Here is a 19,467-nt window from a genome sequence, read left to right as displayed (position 1 = left end):
GGGGGTTTGATAAAACAGTCAGTTGCTCTTCGGTATGGACACATTCACCTTGAAGGTCAGGTTTGCAGTATGGGACTATTCATGGCTCCAGCAATGCTACAAGGCAGCTGTGACCTAGAATGCATTTAACCAATTTATGCTGAGTTGCCAGCTGCACTCAGTGCTGTAAGACAGACAGGGCTACTATCATCTATGCTCTGACAACTTCTAGATTAGACGATTATTGGTTTTGCTAAAAGTTCAAGAAACTCCAAACACCAAAATCAGAAGAGCTAGTCCTCCAAAAATGTACCATTTAACAATCAGTTTAGCAATGAAGGCAAGGACAATTAATTCAAACATTTCTGGAAGATCCAGATTGTGAAGAACAATTACTGTTTTAGTAACTATTACCCAGAATTGATTAATGGACCTGCACCATTACAGAAACGCTTAATAACAAGCTCTGGTTTTATTTATTTTTTGCTTTGTTTTTATACTTTAACAATGCAAAACACAAGCACTCTGATTTATTTATTTATTCTTATTAAATTTATATTCAGCTCTTTCTCATAAAGGAACCTTGCTGAAGAGTCCTATGTCAGAAAATTGCACACATACTGTGTGTATGTACTGAGATTTGGTCCAACTTAGGTCTGACTCTAAATAGATATATTTGAAATCAGGAAAGCCCACACAAGAAGTCTCTGTCCTCTGGTGCTTCAGGGCACAACAACCGTCTCTGTGATCAATGCAATTTCCGCAAAGCACTGAAGGAAGCAGAAGTCATGCTAGGCTGAAGAAGAAAGGACCACAGCCTTAAATGCCATTCTCCCCTACTGCCTTGGAACTGGACAGCTACCACCTCTGAGGAAGCCAATCTCAACCTTCAAAAGTATTTTGCAGCATGTAAGCAACTTCTGTTCTCAGATGATTTTCAAGAGGACTCTTATTCGAGCTTCAAAGATCACCAGATTTCCCCAAACTCATTATACAACTTCAACAGAAACTAAACGGCTGAAAATTGTTACACGTGTATTCAGGATTCCAAACATTCTAGAGAGTTTCTATGAGACAGGAAAAATAGTGATCTATCTCACAGACTTGGCAGGTGGAGGAACAAGACAATTTTAAAAGCATCTTCATAATTAGAAGTGGGATATAAATGGTGAATTCCAGAGCAGATCCATGGAAATTAATCAGACCTTTCTGATGCAATGCAGCATGTGCCTCTTTGTATCAAATATGCCTGTGAAATGCCCATACACACCATTTATATGAGCAGTGCTACTTCAAAGTGCATTTACGCTTGTAGCCTACTTTTTTTTTGTTTTATATATCTATATCTTAAAAACAGGGAAATTGTTCCACATCAAGCCAAGCCTGTACAACCTGCAACTCACCAAGCAGAATGCAGCCCACCAGCTGTGTTTGGCAGCCAACCAAAAGGTCTCACTAAACCTCTCAATTTCCTTGCTTCCCTGGTACACTTAAGAACAGGGTGATCACTAAGCACATGGCAGAACAGAATACACGGCTGGTGGGCCCAGTTCACAAAATGCAAGCATGCACTTCAACATCCAAACTTTAGGCTGTATTAAACAAACTTTTACTCAGAGTAGACCAATTGATATTAATAGCCATCACTCACTTAGAACCATTAATTTCAGTGGGTCTACTCTGAATGAAATTTAGTTGAATACAACAGAACCTATTATTTAATTTAGCCTTGAGCATGTAACAATTTGTGGTTTTAAATAGGGTTAGGTGGCATTCTATTCTGCAGACAACTTTCAATCCAGTCTTAGTTTTCCTCCTCAGTGTGATTTAAAAGAAGCAAGAATATCCAAATTTCATCTGAATGCTGTATCTCCCTAAATACCTGGGGGAAATGGAGGGGAGCTTAAAATCAAATGCCTAGTGTGGCACCATGGTCAAATAAATACAGTACAACTTTCATTCATTTGTGTTCCCTTCTGAACTAACTAGGAGAGGTTCACGGCAAAAACTAAATAGGTTGGGAATTTTCACTAGGGTATAATGTCTGAACCATTTCAGAGAGTGAGAGGAGCAGTTTCTCATCTGAGAAATATAAAGATGTGACCACAGCCATTTTCTTCATTGCCCACTTCAGATGTAGAACAAGATCAATGTTGTTTGCAACAAAGTATGGGAGAGGTGAGCCTTCAAGCAAGAGAAATAAGCTGTGAATAAATATAGTCTATTTATTTATTTAAGAGGAAGGAAGTTTACCACAGCAGACAAATTTCAACTAGCACCAACTAGACAGTCTTCTAACAGTGAAGAGATTTATGGCACTGAAAGCAGTGCGACAACAAATGGTGGCATTGTCACAGTTCAGCTTGCTTGCCAATAGTGTACTGAGCCCTTTTAAAGAGCTCCTTCAGACATGTTCCTGGCTAGCTGCAGTACTGTCTACATGGTCAATCCAGACTCTCTTGCATATTCTTCAGCAAGGCCGTATCAACAGCCAGATAATGGGAAACGGCTGCAACTACTTTTTTGAAAGAACTAAAAACCTGGCAAAGTTTACAGTGGAATGCATCTTGCCTTTATGTTGAGCGTAATAACAAAAATATATACCTAATGATGTAGTGGATCACCCTCCCCGCTTTTTATGATGACATAATAAAACACAATTGTTTAAACTATAGTACTATTTAAAAGGGGAGGCCCAACAAAGTGTTCTAATGAAAAACAGATGTACGTAGTTCTGTGTCTGCTACCATTTTATTTTTCAATATCTAAAAATGCCAACAAGTCACATTAACTTCCCCCTTTGCTCACCCTTGAGTATGCTACCATCCCCTGCATACAATCCAGACTCCTTCCAACACAGCACAATTAACTGAAATGCAAGTGATAGTCTTCCTTTTCTTTGCTTTTTTAGATAAATGAAATACAAAGAGCCCTTCATGTGTTATCAGTACGATCTAAGCTGCTGCACAGCTACTGAAGACATAACTAGTTGCTGTGTACTATCAATCTTTCCCTGTAAAAATAAAACAGAAAATGCTTCTCATCATACACATAGAGATGGTGGCCCTATTGCTGATAGCGTAGGTTAGCATCTGTAGTGATATCACACACAATCTACTGTGTATTGGCAGTGGCAGCCCCCGCCAAAGCCTAGCTTACTGGGGTTGCGTGGCAGGGGACAACAAGGTCCCCATGGGGTGCTGTTCCATAGGATTCCAAAGCCCAAGGCAGCTGCTTCAGTCTACCTCATTGAGCATGTCAGCTCTGTGTAATGGACCCATATGATGACACATTACATCTTGTAAAATCACTGGGAAAAGATGGAGGGAAAGTTTAGACCTTCCCTGAAAACTGTTCACAGTTTCCTAAAAAGGTCCACATCCGTTTTTAAGAATCATTGCTATAAAAGCATACACTCATTTAAAGTATTTTTTCATTCCCACTTTTGAAAAGTGTTGTTTTTCAAACCTACCATACTGCTACCACTCAGTATGGAACACCTCAATTGTGAAGAACACACACCTCTGAACATGAACCATTCCCACACCACTGAGTAACAACTCTACACAAACATACACAAAATGGACTGAGGCATATCTGAGAGGCTTTCAGGCAGACTTGTGCTCTGCCAACTCTTATTTAAATAATAATAATTACCCAAATATTTGAGGTACTACTATGAAAGCAATTAAGAAGGCTGGGGTGACTTCACTGCCCCATCTTCATCTTGTTTTTCTGTAAGATATAAACTTACGGGGGGAAACTGTCTTTTGTGCTGCCTAAAAGCGGATCCTATGATAAAAAATGGGCTGAATGTGGAGTGAATTGCCCCTGGTGGTAATTTTTATTCCACTGTTGGTTTGCAATTTGAGAGTTATGTGAATTAAAGGTTCAGGGTGAAGCAAACTTTTGAAGATCTGCCCTTAAATCAATTACTGCAGCAACTGGGATTTAATAGTAATATTAAAATACAGAACTCAGAGTATTTAAACTCTTTAAATCAGCCAGATCTGTAGTTTTCACATGTGAGAAGTATTGCAAGTAAATAGGAAGACAGGGAAATTCATGCACGCAAATGAGAAATCCAGGTGCAATGGAAAATAAGAGGAGAAACAGCTGTTTGTAGAAGAACAAAATGGCAAAGGAAGGAAGAGAAAAAGTGAAGATCAACGAAGTACAGTTTTAACATTAAGTAGCCCAGGGAAATCATCACCTTCCAAAATCTACATCAGACTGGAGGAAAAAGAAATAATTTAAGGAAGAATTATATTAAGTGAACTGTATAAAGCCTAGTTACCCGAATAAACTAGTGAGTGATGGGAATAAAAATAGTGCAAAGGCTAAACAGAAGCATGCAGAAAAGCACAGGAAGTCAGGAAGGTAGAAAGCAGTGTTTCCTCCCTCATTTATTTTATAGCAAGTTTGCTTTGTGAACATTTGACTGTGATTCACCACTGAGGTATGGCAACTTCAGAAATAACAATAACAAATAACCCCACTTCCTGTTCCTTTTGAGACAGACAGAATGTGTGTGCTCATGTGTTATAAAAGCACACACATGTATGGGAAGACTTCACAATAACTGTTTTCACATGAGTATCTCTGGCACAGTCTGCAGCATAAAACCAGGACCAAATCACAGTTCATCACACAAGCAGTGAGATAATAGTGACTGTAATATTAATTTGGATGCAATAAATGCAGGTTCAAACCTTAGCTAAAAAGTTTACTAGGTTACGCTAGGCAAGCCACTAACTTCCAGTGTAATCCTATCCACAGGATTAAAGGTAAAGGGACCCCTGACCATTAGGTCCAGTCGTGACCGACTCTGGGGTTGCAGTGCTCATCTCGCTTTATTGGCCGAGGGAGCCGGCGTACAGCGTCCGGGTCATGTGGCCAGCATGACTGAGCTGCTTCTGGCGAACTAGAGCAGCGCACGGAAACGCCGTTTACCTTCCCGCCACAGCAGTACCTATTTATCTACTTGCACTTTGACGTGCTTTCGAACTGCTAGGTTGGCAGGAGCAGGGACCGAGCAACGGGAGCTCACCCCATCGTGGGGATTCGAACCGCCGACCTTCTGATCGGCAAGTCCTAGGCTCTGTGGTTTAACCCACAGCACCACCCACATCCCTATCCACAGGATTGTTATTAGGTTAAAATAGCTTTGAGCTTCTGCAACGAAAGTATGTGAAAACACTGGCAGTGTATCTAGGAACAGGCATGTGCAGGGGGTGGAGAGTAGGGTATTCTTGGCTTGGAGGGTTAAGGTGGCTGGGGCCCCCCGCCAGGGAACCAGCTGCTTTTTTAGTTTCAGTTTATAACTTTATTCTAACTAGACTTCCACCCTGCACCTCAGACAAGCTCTGCAAGGGCTTGCCTAGGACTGGGCAGGTAAAGGTAAAGGTAAAGGTACCCCTGCCCGTACGGGCCAGTCTTGACAGACTCTGGGGTTGTGCGCCCATCTCACTTAAGAGGCCAGGGGCCAGCGCTGTCCGGAGACACTTCCGGGTCACGTGGCCAGCATGACATCGCTGCTCTGGCGAGCCAGAGCCGCACACGGAAACGCCGTTTACCTTCCCGCTGGTAAGCGGTCCCTATTTATCTACTTGCACCCGGAGGTGCTTTCGAACTGCTAGGTTGGCAGGCGCTGGGACCGAGCAGCCGGAGCGCACCCCGCCGCAGGGATTCAAACCGCCGACCTTTCGATCGGCAAGCCCTAGGCGCTGAGGCTTTAACCCACAGTGCCACCTGCGTCCCTCAGGACTGGGCAGGTAATTGGGTACAATTCACCTTTGGCTAGAGAGCTACTTTGAATATACAGTGGTACCTCAGGTTACAAACACCTCGGGTTACAAACGCTTTGGGTTACAGACTCCGCTAACCCAAAGGTAGTACCTCGGGTTAAGAACTTTACCTCAGAATAAGAACAGAAATCGCACACAGGTGGCGTGGTGGCAGCGGGAGGCCCTATTAGCTAAAGTGGTACCTCAGGCTAAGAATGGTTTCAGGTTAAGAACAGACCTCCAGAATGAAATAGGTACCACTGTAGTAAGAATGTTCATTTTCCACCCAAAATGTGGCACTACAGAAGACATTGAAAATAGCCAAGACAGATGCACAAAAGTCCAGATCTAGTAGTATTCACTAGACAATCTGGTACAATGGGCTGAAACTGGATTTTGAATCCCTTCCCCTTGAAGGGATATTAGGAACCAGAAAGCTTGGGTGGCACATATTCCTTCTATGACAAAAACTAAAATTGCTGCTGCCTGCGACTTCCTTTTAAGAGTGGATGCCAAGTTACTACGGTAACTAATGAGTGATATCTGGCCCACAGCTTTCTAGAGAAATGAAAGCTGTCCCTCAACACTGATGAGCATTGCCCAGATGGATTATCTGAAAGTAAAGTTAGCCAGTATAAAACATTAAAAGAAAATAGTACTGTATTAAAATTCTGAGCTAGAAGATTAAGGATGGCTGTCAAACATTAGTAGTGCTTTGCTTACAGAGAATTGCGGTGTTTAGGATGTCAATCATCCTTCCTGCACAGAAAGGGCCAGAAAAGAAATCACATAAAATGAAGATCATAAAAAGATTTTGAATCAGAAAACTGCACCCATATTCCCCTTAAGGTGCTCAGTCTAGCCACTCATCTGTCATATTTACCATTTTAAGAGACACTTTAGCCCACATCTAGACATTTACTGTTGGATTTTTGTTTGGTTTTTTTGCTCCGTTCTTATAATTTTTCTGTAATAAAAAGTGTCTGACAGATTTAGCAACATTGTGAATTTCTAACACATAGAACCTTTCATTTTTCGCTTCTGTATTTTACTTGCAAAAGCTCACCAGGAACTAAGTCCACACATTTATTATAGGAACCTTTCAAAGCACACAAAGAATAATACACTGTTTCCCCCTTCACATCGGTCTTCTTAAATGTATTGTCAAAAAAGGAGAAGTATAGGTTTCCCCCATGAGTGAAATATCATGGCTGGACTGCATGATCCTATTCTATATCTCTCAAGGCTGAATTCTCTTGCTGCTGCTTCCGAGTTTGGCAGTGTGGGGAGTGCTGTAGGACAGGGCCTGTCCCACAAAGGTTATTAAAAGAAATTGAGCAAATCTTCACTACTACAGTAGACTGTGTGCAAACACATAGCGTGCAATGCCTGTCAGCTTCCAATACTTTCTCAAAGAGTGCATGTGAGTTAAACAAAGACCTTAATAAGTTTTGTTTATTTGTTTAATCCAGTGTTATGCTGACAATTACAGTGGTACCTCGGGTTACACACGCTTCAGGTTACATACGCTTCAGGTTACAGACTCCGCTAACCCAGAAATAGTGCTTCACGTTAAGAACTTTGCTTCAGGATGAGAACAGAAATTGTGCTCCGGCGGCGGCATGGCGGCAGCGGGAGGCCCCATTAGCTAAAGTGGTGCTTCAGGTTAAGAACAGTTTCAGGTTAAGAACGGACCTCCGGAACAAATTAAGTACTTAACCCAAGGTACCACTGTATTATTTTCTACCTTAGACATGAACATGCAGAGTTATGCCAATGGGGGGTTAAAAAAGTACAAGAACTAAACTAATTAAGTTTTACCTTGATTTTTAGTGAAAGGCAGCGCACACAACATAAAGTGTGGAAAAGGAAACTGGGGGTATAATTCAATGTCATGTATTTTAGCTTGCCAGATGGAACAGTCCCCCGCTCCCTGCACAGTTCTGAGGGTTCTCTCAGCCTCCTACCTACAACCCAATTTCAGAGGTGTGGAAGGAGGAGAAGGGAAAACTTCTTTGCACGAACAGAAGTCATTTACTCAGGGCTTCTGCTGATGAGTCTTGTCCAGTGAATCCTGCCCTTTAGTTCACAAATACATGAATATTTTGCTTATTCAACAGAAATTAAAGGCAAAAAGTGCCATTTAAATAAGTCTCGTTCATTCATTTCAATGGATATACTATGAGTAAAACGTAATTGAATACCATCCAAAGAAACTGGATTAATCAAACTGTAATTACTTACTGAAGTGTTTGGTTTGTCCATAGTTTCATTTCTCTCTCAGATATATAGCCCACTATTTTAAAAAAAGGGTTTCTCTAGCAACTTAATTTTTCAGTTGCATCTATCTGTACCTTTTTTAAAAGCCAGAAACAGGCTTACCTTGCATTGTTGTTTTTGTAGGTTCCGAAAAAAGAGGAATGAGTAGCAGGTAGATGAGGTAGACAAATGAGAGTCCATTGTAGCGGAACGCACATGCTGTAGAGAGAAAGAGAGAAATGCAGGGGGGGGGAGTGGATTAATGCTAATATTTCAGGGAAATGATTGCACATTCAACTGACATACACTGCATTTCCATTACATTAATTTGATCTACATTGAAGTGCATTTTTCTTTTATTGTATTTTATGCCTAAGCTCTTACATTTTGTAAATTTATTAGGCAGTCTTAATACAGAAGTGATTAATAAACTAACTTATTATCATTACCATCCACAGTGTAGGGTTATCAAGGTGACTGCAGCAAAAGGAAAAGGAAAAGACAATATACCTGCACACAGATTATGCCTTTTAAAATGAGAATATAACAAAATCCACAAACAACCAATTAAAAACACAGGTAATTTTGACTCAGAACTCATCTCTCATTTAATAATTAATGGCTAGAGAATGGGTAGGCAAACTAAGGCCCAGGGGCCAGATCTGGCCCAATTGCCTTCTAAATCTGGCCCACAGACGTTCCGGGAATCAGCTTGTTTTTACATGAATAGAATGTGTCCTTTTATTTAAAATGCATCTCTGGGTTATTTGTGGGGCATAGGAATTTATTCAGTTTTTTTCTTCAAAATATAGTCCGGCCCCCCACAAGGTCTGAGGGACATTGGACCGGCCCCCTGCTGAAAAAGTTTGCTGACCCCTAGGCTAGAGCAAGAAGCTGACTGTATTTTCTATGATCGTAGGGTTGGAATTTGCTATTAAGATCTGCTATAAGAAAATTCATCTGAGTTCCCCATGTGTAGACAAAGTACTGGGAAGATAACATTTTGATTGAGCTGTTTTTGCAAGGACAAACTTTCAAGTGTCAGGGCAGCCCTGTAAATTGACCTTCCATAATTTCTAATGATGAAACATTTACGCTAACCATTGAAGATACTCTTCTGTGTCTAGGAACATTCAATTATGCTCAATACCTAGCAGGTCAATAATCAATGCTAGATTGTAGTCCAAAGAACAGAAATGACCAAACCATAAGTAAGGATGGCATTATGATTTGGAGAAAATATATGACTTCACAGTGAGCTATATCACGAATTTATTGTATGAATTCAGAAGAGTTGTTATTAAGCCCTGTGGCTTATTAGAGAAATTGGAAAACTGAATCACGCACCAAGATAATTAAATAAAGCTTTCTCCTAAAGTGATTTGTGCCTCAAAATGCATTTAACACATTATTAGTACTCAAAGCTTTTAATCTAAAGGCCGTATGCACAACAGGATCATCCTTTTATCTCTCTACTGACTGCAGTGCTCAGTACTGCTACTGTAGAAACTTTTCATCCAGTGGGCGTGATGGGGTTACAGCTGGAAAGGAGAAATCCAAAACAAGTTTCTTTCATGTGCAAACAACCTCTGCACATGCAAGGAGGTCTTGGGATTGAAGCCAAAGTGTTAGCTGTAGTCAAAAGTTGTGCAAATACACACAAAATCATGCAAACATATGAACACAAATCAGGCTTTATCAATTTTCTTTTTCTTTTTCTACATGTTGGAAAGCAACATTCATTTAATCAAAACACACACACAGCTTAACCCACATAGAATTATGTAAGTAAATCCCAGTATACTAGTGCTTCTCCTGTAGCAGCAGTTCTAAGTCAACCTTTTCTTCACAAACAAGAAATAAGTTAATTGTACAGTGGGGCACAACAACAGACAGTTCAAAGTTTTAATTTTTTATGGTCAGCATTGCACAAAAATAATATACTTAAAGCCACAGGACATATTTTTTTCATTGTCATTATTGTATTTTCCCTTTAAGAAAAATGGTCAGTGAGACACTGAATCAAGCAGAAGTTTCAGTATATCAATAAATATGTGTCTCTGGGCTGTTCTGTATGGCAAAAATATGAGGGGGGAAATTAAGAGAAGGAAAAAAGCCAGCTTCAATCTAACGACATGGCAGATGTTGAAATGTTATGAGGCCTACCACATTCAGCCTTTTCTCGTCAGATAAACCAAATGCAGAGGTGTCAGTGCATATTTTTATTTATTTTCACAAAAACGTAACTCTCCTCACTTAAATCAATAATATATCTCATAACTGAAAATCAGGTTTAAATCTCAAAAACAATTCCTTGCAGAAATTAAGAGGTGGTAAACTAAAGTTGACATCTTTTGTTAATGTTTAGTAACAGTAGACCAGTGTTACCATTTCACTACTCTCATTCTTGTAATGAACCTATTTTGATCATCACAGAAACAGCTTCAAAAGCATCTGAGGCAACATTTAAATTATAAATTGAGTGGACATAATTATGCAAGTCCAGACAACAGAACTGAACATCACACATTAACATTCTAGACCTATACATTCTGATTGCACTAATGTGGTTGGGTTATTTAAGTATTGACCTAGCCACGTAGGAGAAATCAGACTTCGTCAGGATGCGGATGATGATGATGATGATGATGATGATAAAGGCCCCTTTTCTTAATGAGCAAAGACAGTTAACTTGTCCCCTCACCCCGCTACCTATTTTAGCCTAGCAGCCAACAAAGGCATTTGCAAGTGGACACGGGTTTCCAAATATACTTTGTCTTCTTATCACATAAGAATACTTATAGGATCTGGAAACAAATGAGAAACTGCACATAGGGGCAGATTCTTTTTTTTTTTTTAAGCCATCATGGGGATCCCTGGAAGAAGCAAGAAATCATAAGCTGCATAACTTGCCGTTTAGCACAAATGAAACTCCCTTCAAGTGAGCAACACTTTACAGAGTAATGCGCTGTATTGTTTTCCAACAAATATTACAAGAAGGAAACAGGGTCAAACTGTACGTTAAGCAGGAATGGTGGATTTTGATTCCTTTCTGCAAAAGACGCCAGACACTTTAAATGACCTGACTGGAGATTGTAAGGAGAGATGTGGAATGAAGGGGTGGGTGGGGAGGATAAAGGAAGAGCGGGGAAAGTATTCTTATTATAGCTCTGTTGTATTATTGCCCATATGCAATAATGGTGTGTGAGAGGATATATGAAGTACCGTAACCAGGATAGGGGAGTTATAGGCCTAGCAAAGTAAAGTCATTAATAGTGAAGTTTGGATCCTCCCCCCCCTCCCCCTGTCATTTGACAATCCTATGAAAACCACTGCTACAATAAAGTAAGGATCATAGCTTTGTAACTGGTCACCAGAATGCATGCCCCAATTCAACTTAATGTTAAGGCCGATATAAAGTCACTTTAAGCAATTGTTTAAAAAAATGGAAAAACTGGGTAAAAATGCCTGGAAACAAACAAAGATAAATTCCGTCTTGCCAGTATGGGCAGAATTGTGCATGGCAATATATTTCCAAAGCATGTTAAGATGGAGAGAATTATTCTTGCAGAATTTGTTATTCTAATCCAGAGCTTTCTGAACTTTTCATGTTGGTGGCACACTTTTTAGACATTATTTCGCGACACACTAATTCAGTTTTACTAGCAAAAAGGAGATTAGATTTACCCCTTTCCAGCCCCAGGAGGATCATGGGGAGCATTCGCACAACACACCCACACACTGCAGTCAACACACAAACATGTCGCGACACACAGTTTGGAATGCTCTGTTCTAATCTGTTTAAATTTACATGTAGCAAAAGGCTTGATTACATATTCCTCTGGAGCAAAGCCATTATAATCTAACTCAGGGGTAGTCAACCTTTTTATACCTACCACCCATGAATGCATCTTTCTTGATGGGAAAATTTCTTTACCGCTCACCAATGCTTGATGGAAGGAGGATTCAGCTTGTGCCACAGAACCCCCTACCACCCACCTAGAATGCTGAAACATCCACTAGTGGGCGGTAGGGACCAGGTTGACAACCCCTGATCCATTATATATCCATTAAGAGGGCTGAGATTTAATTCAGGGAAATAGTGGAAGGGTTTAGTACACCAATAACGGAATTCCACCTTTGGGAGAAACAATAAAAAGAAAAGATTAATATTCATCACTTGCTGTTTTAGGAAATTTCCCTTCTTCACATAGCACAGAGTTAAATTATGGAATTCTTCCACAATATATGGTAGTGGCCATCAATTCATATAACTTTAAAGAAAGGGTTGGGCAAATTAATGGAGAATAATGCTATCAATGGCTACTAGTTCCAATAACTATGTGCTATTTTCAGGATCAGTAGCCCACCCACCAAATATATAAGCATGTATTTACAGGTAGCAGAGAGGAGAGTGCTGCTTCTAGCTCCCCAACTGAAGCTCCCATCAAAAAGTGGGGCAAAATTACACACAGCCCACCCACAGAGCTTGCAGCTCTCACAAGGGAGCACCCATGATCATTTTTTTTAATTAAAAAAAAACCCATACCCTTGAAAACAAAACAAAAAATCACAGCAAATATTTCATCATCTCCTTGCAAAAAATGTCATTTAATATTAAAGCAATATATTATTCTATGTGGTAACATATTTAACACTTTTGAAAAATGAGATTAGTGAAAAAAATGCCACCGAGTAATCTCTGTGGGGGCAAATATACCTTTACACAGATTTTGTCCATGCATAAATTCTGACCTTTTTACTGAAATAGCCATTACTCGTTTTGAGTTCAGAATGCTGGATAACCAGCTGGTATAAATTAAAAGTAGCCTCATGGCACTGGCAGCAACTGTAAATCAGACTCCACAGCTGCCAAGACAAACATGCTCATGTATACCAGCTGACCCTGTAGATCTTTAACTAAACCCACTTACTGTACTTCAGAGAGTACCACCACAATGAAGAGCTTCAGTGACTTGCTATCATCACAATCCCAATATCTGCATTTAACAAGAAACAGGGAGGAGACTGCTTTCTTCAAGATGTCATACTTTGCTAATTATTTAATTCAGTATGAAAGGTTCACTCAGAAATGTTCCATAGAGTTTAAGTTCTGATGCACTCAGTTCAGCCCTTGCACGATTCAGAAATGAAGCAATAATTTTTATGGCTGTTTTTTAAGTAATTGGCAATAAGCTGAAAATGAATAGAATATTATTTATATCCAAAGACACTTATTCCACCTCCTTAGCATCACCCCATATTGCCTCTACTCAAAAATTTTGCCATTGTTTAAAATTGTCACTTTTCCCCTCTCAGTTTTACTCCATCCCTGATTGACTCAAACCTCTGCTGGTGTTTAAAACTGCCATTATCCTCTGTGTCCCTCCTCCCTGATTTACTAAAACTTTTGCTGTTTAAACCACCACTTTCCCCATCAATATTCATCTCTTCTCACGCCCATACCATGGTCACTGGTGTTGTGCAACCTGCCTTCTTTGTTTGCTAACCGATACCTGACACCACTCTGACTTCATGTAAATCCATGATTGTTATGAGGCACTACGAATCTTCCAACAGGGGTTGCACAATGACAGTCTTACATTTTATATGAAGATTTCATCAAATGTTTGTGAGTGCTAGGTTTTGTGGTATATAGTTTATCAAAAAATAATAAAACCAAATTACTTTTTCACAATGATCTGCCAAGGTATCCCTTATATAAACTCAAATGTAGATTTGCATTTATCATTAAAATGGTGTACTCCTTTCTAAGCAGCATAAATCATAACATGGGTTCATCAGTTCAGGAAACAGGTGGTCATGACTTGAGCAAAGATGATAACTCAACATGCAATCAGCCTACTAATTAGTAAGATAAGCTAGTAGATGTTTGGACTTTAAAGTGAACTATACACAAACCAGAAGAGCTCTTGATTAATTAATCCCTCACGCAACAGTCATTTCCACTTTCTCTCTCGTTGTACTTGCTATTTCAGTTAAGTCAGAAAAGAGAGAGACATCAAAGAATTTCCTTGCCAAATACTTGTGCAGCTCATCTAAAATGCATAAGAACAACTCCAAAACCACTAGAGATAAATTGATACTGTATGGGCATACATTTTTAAACTCATGACCCTTTCCTGCTCAGTGTATAGAAATGGCAGTGTTAGAAACTGAGATATTAAAACTAGGAGCTAAATGGCACCTTAAACAACAGAATGTCTAGGCACACATTTTTATACATAGAATACAATTGACTACTATGTTCATTTTTCACATGGTCTAGTCCTGCCCCTGCCCATCCCCCTAATATTCTTAAAAGGGTCTCTTCTTCAGTCTTCAGAGGGTAGCTGGAAGTGGGGAGCCAGAAAAAGGTCCTCCTTTCCTTCAACTCTGCAGTTTTACTCTGAAATCTTAGGCGCAGTACTGCGGCCAGAGCTCAAAAACTGCTCACGCTAATGAAATTCCCTGTCGCAAAATGTGCCTAGAACAATGGGAGTTTCAAACACTGAGAAAGGGATGGGTTGTAACAGAAATACAACCTACAGAAGGAGTGCATTACACCAAATAATACCTGACTTTTTTTATATAAAAAAAAGTTGTGGACATCTAATCAGCGGCAAACCTGAAAAACGCTGGAGATTTATACGCTGAACAAGAACACAGCAATGCCTTCTTGCTTTTAACTGACTAGCAAGTTTGAGGTTGAATACAAAGGTTTATTTGGAAAGTAACATGAGCATCATTTCCCAACACAGAAATGCAGAGATGGGAAAAGAGGCATCTGATGCACTTCTGCCAGTCATACAGCTTTTAATGATATGGAGGGCACTACAGGGAGGGGGAGGAGGGGAAGCAGTGAATCAGCAATTAATGGTTGTAAAGTAATAAATTTATAACAACAACACATTTTTATTTGTACCCCACCCTCATAACAACAATAATAAATTATTATTTGTACCCCGCCCTCCCCGGCCGGAGCCGGGCTCAGAGCGGCTAACATCATATAAATAATACAATATGCTTGATTACTTGAACTTTTTATTGCACTTGAACCAGCAAGAGAACAAACTAAGCCACTACTCAGCAACGTCAAAAACAAACAAACAAATAGGGACCCTATTTTGAACAGAAGGAACACTTGAGGGCCAACAACATAGGCTGTCCATGTCCACTCATGGGGGAGCCAAGATAAAAAATGGCTCTGAGGCAGTGACTCCAACTGGACTTGAGTTTGGGGCCCAAACCCAGAGCCCTTTGTTCAGATGTCCACAAACTACCTAGAAACCAGCAGATGATGGATATAGAGAACAGTGATGAGTCTTTTTAAGAAGCTTTTGAAAGCAAGCCATCAGCTTATCTGCCACTGCCAGCCTGCTACTACATCATCCTCTAAGTTGACACGTCAAATGCCCCTGAAAATGCGTCATTCCCATTGCCAGGGGGACTGCATGTGAAAAAATGGCTGCCCCCCCCCGGCTCATAGGCAATGCCTTTTTGTTTTCTGTATGATAGCCCTGGAAGCAGACACTAATTTCCCAGGAGCACTTGAGGTTTTAAATTTCACTGTTCACGGTGTGACAGCCACAAGCTATAGCAGCCAAGCTGCCAGACCCATGGCTCTCCTGGCTGCTTCCCAGCATGAGCACGTAGGCAATGACACACATCTATTTTGCTAGAAAACAAAAATTGTGGAAGTAAGGCCTCCAGTTCCAATGGCTTTGAGGAAACATTCAGAGGGAAAACATTCCAGACTAATATAAGCAAAGTCATAGTTTGGACATGATACTGCTGTGAAACCCATGAAAAATAACTTTTTATCCCATTATTTTAGAAAATGCATAGGCATTAAAGACTTTAACCCAATGCTGCTAATTGAAATGCTGTGGTTTTTATGCAGCAGATGTGTTTTGCTTAGTGGTTTCTAGGATCACCGTGTAGAATTCAGTGGTGTTCGCTATTTCGTGGCTAAGTGATGTTGATACAATGCACCCAAATCTCCACATCAATAGCACTATATAGTGGTTGTTCTCCAAGGCCCAATAGCAAAAAATGCTGTATTTTATATAATTAGTGAATACACACTTCAGTTTAAGTTGGTTCAATATAAACTGCTAATCCACTCGCAAAGGGTGACAAAATGAGGACCTGATTATTTTGAACAAGGCCTGACACTATGCCCCAACACATTTTGCAAAGATTTCAATGAACAAAGAAAAATGTCAGCAAAGTATCATTGACTTAAAGTAGCCATTAAGTGTGGCCAATTGCTGATGTGAGGGCGTTGGTTGCAAACATTTGCAGATGCAATTGGGTCTCATTGACCCCAAAAGCAGGATTAGCAAACTCTCCACAGTGTAGGTATGATGAAAAAACACAGTCTTGCTTAGTAACAAGGAAGGTTTCAACAAAATGTTCACCCAATTCAGATCCATACAGGGTTTTCTTTTTTCTTTGTTGTAAATCTGGGGAATACTATTGATCCTTGATGCTGCTTGTGGTATTGTTGAGGGAGGTATATGATAAGGTATTAGAATAATACACAAAACATTAGTTTTTCACCCTCTATATGCCTTTCTCACAGGAAGGGGACATAACAAACAGACAAATAACAAACAACTTTAAACAGAATCTTGCAAGGTCAATTTATGGTTTTTCAGTTCTCTCAGTCATTCCAATTGGGGATAGAATTGAGTCCAAAAACTGTAAGAGCAAAAATAATAATTTGTCACAAAATTAAGGAACTGGGGGGTGGGGTGGGAGTTAACACACTGCAATTCGCACCTCATCATGGAGGTGCTGTGGAACATGGGAGGAAGACTGACACACACAAAAATCCCCCTGTTTAAAAAGATACCAAGAGCATGCTCCTGAGATCCAACCATCTCTCACTTCCAACAGTTAGGGCAAAGAATACTGACATGAAGGTCAGAAAACAGCAGCTTCTAGAGCTCTATTTTTATCCTGTCATTTATATCCAAGTGCCTACTGCACATCTACTCAAAAGGATTCATGCATGAAAAGAAACACAACCAAAGGCTCCATCCAGATTATGGCTTCATGAAACACATACCTAATCCCTGGCAAGTCAGCTGTGATGCTTACATGAATATATAATGGTGACTATGTAGATATGGGGGTCAATAGACAGAGAGCACTGCTTTTTCACGCAGACAATTTTCTGAACCTTCACACAAGTATATATCTTGTTTATGCAGGAGAATGAAAACAAAACCATGTGCTCTTTTTTAAGTGGTGGTTTTTTAAAAAATGTGAAAAAGGCACATCATCAAGTTTATAAATAGGCAAAATCAATCTCAGCACTTAAATTATTCCTGGAATGTGCTGGAAGAACTATCCTTATTTCTAAAGTCAAGGTAAATTATGGATTAGTACGGTATTTTGAAAACAATAGTAAATGAGACTAAGGCAAATCAGTCCCTTTGAATTTACTTCCGAGTGCATATATCTAAGATAATGTTGTAAATAATAGATCCAATTTTAATTTTGTGAATGTGTATGTAAGCATTCCAATACTGTATCATGTTTGCTTTCTAGCTGAATAATGTGCTAAAGCACAACAAGAAAGCAAGTGCAGTCGTAACACTGAAGAGCAAACTGTCCTAACTGGTTTCATCAAGGCCAGCATCAGCACTAGGCATCCTTAAACAGATGTCAGAGTCCCAGCACTGCTCATCAGTAAGACCAGACCATGGCCTGCCACACCAAGCAGTACTGGATGGATAGGTCTAGCCACCATTTTAATTTTCACAATGCTCTCAATGTAGCATTGTCAAAGGTACTGTTGCAAGCTGAAATGATCCCAAGATTCAGCACCACCACCAGGAAAGCTTACATGCATCCAACAGCAGAAGAGATGGCCCACCACTTTGTTCACAGCCCCCTAAACATTTGGAGTGGCACTAAATCTCAACAATATAACACAAGGAAAGGAATATTGAACTTCTGTTAAGTAGAAATAAAAAACATGTTATGCAAAAACATGTGAAACATCTTTGTGCTGTGGAAGGAAGGCTGTCTAATGAAGTGTTGCTAACTTTACAATATCACAATGAAAATTGCAGCAGGTACAGGCATACAAACATACTATACTTTATTGACTAAGCCTACATGCTTCTTCTGGACCATAAAGAAGGCTGATCGCAGAAGAATTGATGCTTTTGAATTATGGTGCTGGAGGAGACTCTTGAGAGTCCCATGGACTGCAAGAAGATCAAACCTATCCATTCTTAAGGAAATCAGCCCTGAGTGCTCACTGGAAGGACAAATCGTGAAGCTGAGGCTCCAATACTTTGGGCACCTCATGAGAAGAGAAGACTCCCTGGAAAAGACCCTGATGTTGGGAAAGATGGAGGGCAAAAGGAGAAGGGGACGACAGAGGACGAGATGGTTGGATAGTGTTCTCGAAGCTACCAGCATGAGTTTGACCAAACTGCAGGAGGCAGTGGAAGACAGGAGTGCCTGGTGTGCTCTGATCCATGGGGTCACAAAGAGTCAGACACAACTAAATGACTAAACAACAACAACAACAACAACATGCTTCTTCAAAGTGCTAAACAATGAAAAACAAACATGCAATAGTTTAATCTATTTCAATACTAACTAAACCACCACTGTTCACTGTCCACCATTGTTCACTGTAATAATCCACTGTGACTGCTATGTATTTTCCATTGTTTGTCCCCATGAAATTTTAAGCTGGATAAACAGTGGCAGTTTAATTTCCATGTGGACAACCAGATACTTCTGCTTAGTACAACATACCACCTTCAATACTTTTTGGAAAAAAAAGTATGTCTAAGCTTAGTGGACTGAAACAAAAAGAAGTTGCTCATCTGTTGGTTAATAAAGAGGGGCAGAACTGATTCCAAAATAAGTATATTCAGCAAGAGTCCAAGGACACACACACACACACACACACACACACACACATATATGAGAGTGGAGGTATGGCCTGAGGTATAAAAAGGAGAGACACAAAATTGAGATTGATTATTACTAACAACATCCTGGCAGCTAGATGGAAGTCATATTCCCTGAGGTTTTTATAACTAGACAAGACACAGCACCAGAAAATGTACTGTAGGGGAAATAAAAAGTCTTGCATCAGCAGCAAAGACATATTGGATTATCGGATTGGTTTTGCCTATTTTTTGACTGCTTTAAATCTACAATAAGCTCTAAAAGGAAAATTATGGTATGTCATGGATTCCTAGACAGAAACATCAGTATGTCAGGATGATTGATGTGGTAGATCCTGTCAGTCAATAAAGTCTCAGTGGCAAACTAGTAAACATCTAGAAATCATACGCTCTAAATAATTTAACATTGGTTTAGTAGATCTGCCCTAATCTACATCAAAAGGAAAAGCCTACTTCTAATGGAATTTAAACAGGTTGCAGCATATAGATGAACTGTG

The 19,467-nt window shown here is 39.9% G+C and overlaps 1 protein-coding gene across 5 annotated transcripts in view; it reads right to left on the bottom strand.

Moving 5' to 3' along the window:
- Positions 1-19,467, bottom strand: part of PIEZO2 (piezo type mechanosensitive ion channel component 2) — a 203,256-nt gene that overhangs the window by 158,693 nt on the left and 25,096 nt on the right. For all 5 annotated transcript variants that reach the window (XM_079982831.1, XM_079982834.1, XM_079982833.1 and 2 more), the window contains exon 2: positions 8,148-8,243. In XM_079982831.1, the coding sequence (XP_079838957.1) occupies positions 8,148-8,243 (96 nt within the window). The remainder of the gene's footprint in view (positions 1-8,147; positions 8,244-19,467) is intronic.

This window comes from Podarcis cretensis, assembly GCF_951804945.1.
Source record: "Podarcis cretensis genome assembly, chromosome: 7".
NCBI lineage: Eukaryota > Metazoa > Chordata > Lepidosauria > Squamata > Lacertidae > Podarcis > Podarcis cretensis.
This window is presented reverse-complemented; position numbering and strand designations above follow the sequence as displayed.